The sequence below is a fragment of the Stegastes partitus genome, unplaced genomic scaffold, assembly GCF_000690725.1.
Source record: "Stegastes partitus isolate 25-593 unplaced genomic scaffold, Stegastes_partitus-1.0.2 Scaffold113, whole genome shotgun sequence".
NCBI lineage: Eukaryota > Metazoa > Chordata > Actinopteri > Pomacentridae > Stegastes > Stegastes partitus.
In genome coordinates this window covers 487355-495120 of record NW_007577844.1, presented here as the reverse complement: position 1 = coordinate 495120, position 7766 = coordinate 487355, and the positions used below count along the sequence as shown (strand labels likewise).

The 7766-nt window shown below is 44.7% G+C and overlaps 1 protein-coding gene across 1 annotated transcript in view; it reads left to right on the top strand.

The window, feature by feature from the left end:
• Window positions 1-1251: 1251 nt before the first annotated feature.
• The window catches only part of xirp2a (xin actin binding repeat containing 2a), a 54492-nt gene continuing 47977 nt past the window's right edge, over window positions 1252-7766 (top strand). Inside the window, exon 1 of the mRNA XM_008278030.1 lies at window positions 1252-1466. Coding sequence (XP_008276252.1) covers window positions 1263-1466 — 204 coding nt within the window. The 5' untranslated portion in view covers window positions 1252-1262. The remainder of the gene's footprint in view (window positions 1467-7766) is intronic.

Below are 7766 nucleotides of genomic sequence, written 5' to 3'. Positions count from 1 at the left end.
TTAAGGTGTTAACAGACATTCGAGCCACAGTTGAAGCATCTGTTTCCATCGATGTAATTATATCGTTGGACACACAAACAAAAGCATCAATCACTCCAGTTGCCCTGCACGTGTAATTTATGTGGACAGTAGCAGCTTTTTATTTATTGCTTTTGTTCATGCCGTGCTCCGTATCGCTGAACTTGCTCATGATAAATGGCGTTATTAGTGTTTGACTAAAGGGAAGCAGTTTTATGAGCTTCTAGGTGTGGCGGCGACATCCTTCAGGTTATGGGCAGCCTCACAGGGACGAAGGTACGCAGAGAGCGATGAGACATTGAGTATGATGGAAGCATACACGAGGACAAGAGATGGGTCAGTGTTTGTTTGTTGATGTGTGTTTATTGTTACTGAGATAAGAAATGGTTTGGAAGCTGTTCCTGAGCATGACGGGGTGAGGAGGGAGAGCAGGAGGCAGGGAGCGAACTGAGAGAATGAGCACATCGCTTAAAAATGATTATTAAAGATAAATCTTCTCCATACATCCAGCTGTGTTTATGTCGTGTAGGTTTTAGAAGCCCAGGTGTTGCTTTGAGCAGTAATGATGGCAGCACAACATCAAACGCTGAACTGGTTTTATCGTTTACATCTGTGCCTCGTGCATGTGTCTGCGTTTTGTACGTAAATTCAGAATCTATTAAATAAGTTAGCATAAAGTGGAAACAGCTAAGTACACGAGGTTTCTTAAATCTGTACTTGATAACAGAACTGGAATCACAGACACATCATATGAAAGTCTTGTGTGTTACCCTCCTGAATTCTATGCTCTGTCACATCAAGCTGAAGCTAAAGTTGTTTTTTGGGCTGTTGAAGCCAAAGGGAACCAGAACATTCACAGCAGCTCCTCTCTCCTCCTTTTTTCTCAGGCCTCCCTCCCTCCCTCCTTTCCTTTGTCGTCACTGCTTTGGCCTGCCTTACAAGTCATATCTCAATTTGCCTTTCTGAGCCCACATGTGAGTTTACATAGGCTTCTGAGTGTATGAGTAATTACAGGGCAGAGGAAAGAGGGGAAAAAAAACTCCCCCTGTGAACTTTTCCTTCTCTCCTCCTCTTCCCTGCAGCCTCTTGGTGAGCGATCCTGAGCGCTGCCCAGACAGAGAGGGACCCCGCTAACATCTCTGCCTCTCTTTCTCCCTCACTTCCTGAACCACCTTTCACAATAGACTTCCCCTCCGATCAGCGGCCTGAAGGGAAAAGGGGGGGTGTACGGTTTCTCTGCAACAATGGAAATTCAATCAGGAAATGGAGAGGAGGTGGCGAGGGCGACCTCGGGCTTCGTTTCCCGTCGTCCCTCCGGGCCGCAGGTAGAGGCATCAGACGATCCGGTGCTCAGAGAGGACCTGCAGGCTGCCAAGAGGATTGAGAGGTTTGACATCCCACTTGATAGCCTGAAGAGGATGTTTGAGAAGCCGGCTGCAGAGAACACAGTAAGTACTGCCGCTGTACGCTTTTGTTTTCTGCTGTGAGCTGTGCTTTTTTTTTTTCCAGGTGAGTGGAGTGCCGGGTCACTGTCAGGCCGTGTGTTCGGTGCAATGTGCATTTCAAGAAATCAAAAAGCTTTTGCAACCGTTAAAGTAATTTAAAAGTCAGTAGTGGGGACATGAGCAAGAGGTTGAGCTTCAGGTGAAACGGATTAAGTGTTGGTGTAGTGAAACTGTACACGATGTAGATCTCACCGTCCTCTAACTGTATGTAATGACTGTCGAGGAACACGCAGGTTGACCTGACCGGTGACCGAAGCAGAAGAAAAGAGGATTCTGTTATCATTTACTTCTGTGTGATTCACTTGCCAGCAGTTTTCTCTCAGTGTGCTGCTTGTGGTGAAATGTGCTTCTAGGACACGTCTCCTCGCCGGAGAGTCGGGCGGCCTTCTCTCTCCCGCTTTGTTTTTCCGTCCCAGCTGGCTTCTCTCAGAGGAAAAATCTGCGTCTGTTGGACGTGAATCGTTCCATTATGAGGCAACCTCCCATTTACCAAATGTCTGATGGAGAGACAAAAAGGCCCAGATGACCTACTTTCTTTGCCCCTAATGTGGTTGTTAAATTAAATGGAACCCTTTCAAATGTTCCAAGGACTGTGAGCTCAGCGGTGCTGTATGGAAACCTCTCTGCTCATAGCATCCAAACTCCTAAAACGAGAGCCGGTGAATTATGGGGAGTGTAGTCCTCAGTCGGGGGCAGTGCTGGCTGGTGGCGGAGGGACGTCGGGCTGCTGATATCCGACACCCTGTTATTTAAGACTTATTTTGGGGGGACTTTATGGCGAAGCAGGATTTTAAAAATAACCCCGTAATTGATGTGTCGGTTGCTGCTGGAAGCATCGCGAAGCTTCTGTCAGACCAGAGACTCTATCCGAATCACATCTGGCTCCTGAGATGAAAATATTTCACAGATTACTGTGGTTAATGAGCCACATCAGCAAAGACTTAATGACAGGATCTTTTGAGGTTCTCCTTTTTTCTTTCAGTCCAGTTTTTTGAAGACTAATCTATCCTTATTTTTCTTATCAGACGTGTGTGGTATGACCCGTAGCAGTCTCAGGAGATAAGCTTTGGTTTTGTTATGGCTGCTGCATTCCTGTTTCTCATTGAGCCCTCTATCTTTGGCTTATCGTCAGGAGAACTTTCCCAGCTAAACAAAGGGCCACTGAGCCATTTGTGTGCTCCACTATTAATCAGTGTGTCTTTGTTCAGAGCGTTTGATTCTTTAAAGCTGCTAGAAATGAATCAAACGACATGTAGTGATGTGAACTCATTATCCTTGTACTTTGCCGTTTTCCTCATATGTGGATTTTTTTTTGCATTTTTCAACTTATTTAGTTTTATGTGGTCTGCAGCTTTTGGTTAGACTTCAGCTCTCTCATTAGCATCATTTCCTTTTGTAGGAAGTCTTGTTTTCTCTAAAAACCCCATAAATTCACACCCGCTTCAGCAGACAGGTAAAGTTAGCCACTAGCTCACGTTAGCATTTAGCACTTTAGCGGAGCCGACAACTGCCTCAAGAGTTGGTGTAGAATTTTTAAAAAAAGAGTAAATATTAGACCGACATTACAAGGTGGCAGGAAACACAACTCCAGACCAGTGTTGGTGATGTTTCATATCTGACGTATGTATACTTGGACAACAAGTTTAGCAAATGTAATGTCAGTAGGGTGCAAAAATGAAACCTGAAATAAATAAGAAATAAAAATCTGTTAATGCACAATAAATACCCTGAATGACACATACTTGTACTGTGTATATAAAGCTTCAATTGGTAGATCTACATCATCATTATTGTTTATTTTTTAATGTCTTTATAATAAATCCTCAGGGAGCTTTTGAATTGGCCCTCGGGGATAAAGAAAGTTAATTTAATTTAATCCGACAAATTGATAACTGTTGTTGGCAAAAAAACAATAAAAAATTGTCATAGCTATAAAAATACTTTCTGGGTTAAGGTATAGAGAATAATAATTGTAGTATATTGTTATAAGGAGCTGCTGTTGACTGTGGAGAGGAAATAGAAATTGAACAGTGACTTTCCAAGTCCATCCACTCCAACCTCCTCCCTCCGTCGGTTTGATGCTGTTCCCTATGTCTCCTACGCATTTTACTGGTAGTACAGTCACATTTTTTCCTAAATAGTATTTTCAGGACTTTACACTGTATTTGTGACAATGGTTTTTTTTACTGCAGCGTTAATTCACACATGAATTCTTTTGGGAAGCTGATTCGTTCCCTGATTCCTACAACAGCTAATTTACAGTAATCAGTCTTGTACATTATGCGGTGGAGTCTTTCCTACTAATCTTTACTGTTTGGCCAGGGGACAGAAACAGATAGTTTATTCACCGTGTTGTTAAAATAACGAGTCAGATTGTCTGTGTGCCACAAGCAGGGATTGCAAAACATGCTGGATCCTGGCATTGTGTCACGAGTGCTTATAGTCTCTTCCTATCTTTGCTTGAAAAAAAAGCCTGTAGTGGGTGTCAATGGAGCATATGGGCAGTGTTCCCAGATTCCCAGAGAGAGGAGGGAGGGGACTGTGCAGCAGCCTGCTGGTTATAAAACCCGACCTTGTCTCCAGCTCATCTGTAATGCTGAGCTTAATATTTGATGATGCACCATATTTTTCTGTGCCCCATTTCATTTATTTAAACAGCGCAATGTCATTGGACGGCCAGCCCTAACAATGACTGATGGACTCCCGGGTGGTCGCTCAGCTGTGGCCAGAATCCTCAGCGTGAGGGGTCGGGGGTGGACGGCGGCGGCGGTGAGGGGGACAGTCCGACGGTCCAACATTTGTGAAGCAATGCAACGGTTTATCTCGAGAGCAAAGAGCGTGTTTTTCTGCTTGTGTAGATGGCCGGTCCTCCAGGGATTGTGTTTACAGCATCTGTCTGACCTTCTGGTCATGACTGTGCACACAGGAAAGAACACACACACTCTGAAGCGCTGCCCGACACAAGCTTGTGTTGGTGTAATGCGTGTTTTTATCTATCAGGAAGGAGAGCTAGAGGTCTCAGAACGCACACACAGCAAATAGAAGACGGCTCAACGTTTTACTTCCCAGTAGCTCGTTAATAAATTTGCAGCAACATATCTGAAAAGCTTCTAATTTCCTGACCTGACTTGGCACCCAGTCATGTTGTAATGGCTGCCTTTGGCCAGTGGGTGGCAGTGTAGCACCTGTTGGATTGAGCTGGTGCTGGTAACAGAACCAACCTGTGTGAGAGGGACGATAAATGATATGCACTTAATCAGGAGTGTGTCACAGCGAGACAATTACTAATCACCTATGTTAATTAAGGTTGATTTTTATTTTTTTTTACTGCCTGGAGGTTTCTCAAAATGGCCTGTGTGTGTGTCTAAGGCTGTCAGATTATCAGGATTTACATAATTGGTGAAACATCTAATTCTGATGTGTTTGGTAAATTTAAAACGCAGGATAAAAGATGCTAAAGGGATTTCATAGCGCGGGCTAATGCTAGTCACACCTGAGTAACAGGATAACGCGGGTAAAGATAGACGGGGAGGCTTATTTTAGGTGAAGGACTCATGCTCTCTGGTTTCCCACTCTGACTGAGGTGTCTACATAAATTCGGACGGCGGCACTAGAGGTCTGGAATGTTCTCTGGGTTTATTTTCATAACCGGAATCGTCGCTGTCATTCACTCGTGCTTTTGAATGGATCGAAGAGACGGCTGTAAATATTTTCTCTGTGGAGCTTTCAGGATGTGATGGTCTGAATTCAAAAGGCAGAGTTTGATCTAAAAGGCAGTAAATGCGGCGACGCATTAGGCTGCTCGCATACTTCATCTCTATGGCTTTTTAAAGTCACCTTTCTCCAGCTTTTAAGCAAAGAGAGTTTTGTCACTCTGCCATGTTGGAGAATCGCAGTTTGAAGTGGCGGATGACAAGCGAGGCAGCCTCTTGGCTAATTGTGAACCATTTCTCCTGGAAAAAAAAAAAAAGAATCAATCAATATGCAGCGCCGTACCTAAACGCACTTAATTAAATGTTAAATAAACTAAAAGCCATAATGTGTCTGCGAGACATTGATCCAGACTTGATGAGGACGCCGCTGTCCTCATCAAGTCCATTGAGCTCGTAAAAATTCCATTAACTTATACCAGGCATCTCTTTCGTCTCAGTTTCCCAGATTCAAATCTTTTAATGGAGCTGGCAGCGGAGGCAACGTGTGAGCGCCGCTACTCCGCTGTGTGCTGATGACTTGTTGCTCACCTCCTCCAATCTGAGAATAGTCACAGTCTGCGAAACAAACGCGGCACCGAAAGCCCCCGATTCATCGAGTCTAACAAGTCTACCTGCCGTCTGCTTTGTTGATGGACTGTAAAAATCTGCGTCTCTGTGTGCTGTCGGTGCTTATTAAGACGGAGCTTTCTTCTCCAGAGCTATTGTGCTAGCATGTGCGCATTCATTCCCATGTAGGATAATCCATTCCCATCGCTGGGTTGTGTCTCCGGGCCCTTTTCCGTACAGATTTATGTGTGACTCAGATGGTCTTTTCTGTGAAGCAGTTTGACACCCACAGCCCCACAAGAGCATATGTGTTCGACAATTAGCCAAAGACCTCGAGGCTCGCTGCTTCAATCATTCATTATGGTGTTATGACAGTGCGAGGGCACGACCACGCCGTCTCTCATCTCCGCCATTCATCGCTGCCGTGGCAAAAACAAAGAGGAGGCACTCTGGAGATGAGGCGCACAATGCAAATCTTTTGGATGTAAATCCTTTTGACTGGAGCTTAGAGAAAACAGAGCATAAAGAGGGAGGTTACAGTGAGGTTACAGACACGCTAGCAGATCTGTCAGACTGAATGTGCTGATATACAGATGTTTAGACGTGATGCGGTTTACTGTCTTAGTTTAGCATGTTAGCATACTTAGCTATTGATTGTATAGAAGCACTATAGCGACATAGGCTGCAACAATTAAGCTCCTGACTAGCCTTGAGCAGTACTGAAAGAAACTCTGTGTATTTATTGTGACATGAAAGAAGAGCTCAGTAGATGCAGGGTCCAACGCACCAACAGCAACAAAGCAGTGTGTGGCCGAAGACGCGCAGCAGCTTTGTGCACTTGTTCATCATGTTCCCCACATTGTCTGGTTTTATACATCAAGGCCCCGAGCAGCCAGACAGCGCTCGTCTCGTCCCCGCTGCCGCGTTGTCGCTCTGTGATCATTAGGAAAAGTTTTCACTTGTTAATAAAGTGGACGCTCAGACTTGTGTAGTTCTCTGTAGTCCAGCTGCACCACAAGTCCAGTGTAGCTGCATGACGGTCCGGTTGGGACGGTTCTGTTTGAACTGGTGCCGTTTGCATACCTGTGTCAGGTGACTGGATTGTGTCTTTAAACCTTCTTTGGTAAATGTGTTGAGTTCAAAGTTATTGCATCATCTCGTACGGTGTGACACTGACAAAGACGATCATGAACGTTAGGATGGAGTTCAGATCTGGCGTCGCCCACGTGCAGAGCTCTGTGCCGCTGATTTAAATGGTCAAACAAATCCGTTGGGTTCCCGTGTAGCGAGCAACAACTGTTTTTAGTCGAGATCCTCCTTTCTGCAGCTGAAATATTTCCATACGTCTGACATCGTGCTTTGGCTCCGAGGTGGCTCGGTGGTTAGCATCGTTGGTGATTCTAAAGTGTGCTGGTTGTCTGTCTCTAAGTGTAGCCCTGTGATAGACTGGTTACCTGTCCAGGTGAACCTGCCTTCACCCTGAGTCAGCTGGGATAGGCTCCAGCCCCCCATGACCCTAGTGAGGATTAAGGTGTAGAGATGATGGATGAATAGATGACTTTGCGCTTCTTTTTCCAACCAAATCTTCATTTTCAGTTTCTCCAATGTTCCCCCTACGCCTGTCAACAAGACAAGACTTTTTAGAAAACGAGAGCTGCACAAGTTTTCTTTTTGTCCAAGTGGGAATCAAAGTTGGATCATGACGTGTGTGAGTAATTTGCTGTACTTGACGTCACACTTTTTGCAGTGTGATTATACCGGGACCATTTTGGTCATTGCTTTGCTTTCTTGGCAGAAACTGAGACGTATTCCTTCCTGGCCTGCTGAAGGAGCTGCAAAGATTGTTTTAATAAAAATAATAAGAAGTGAGAATGCCAAGTCATGCTGCTGTGTTAATCTGAACCAGTGAAAGCAGCAAATGAATCATAATTAAGATTTGTTTTTGACATCAGACAAGAGGAAGTCTTAATGTTATCATGTGGAT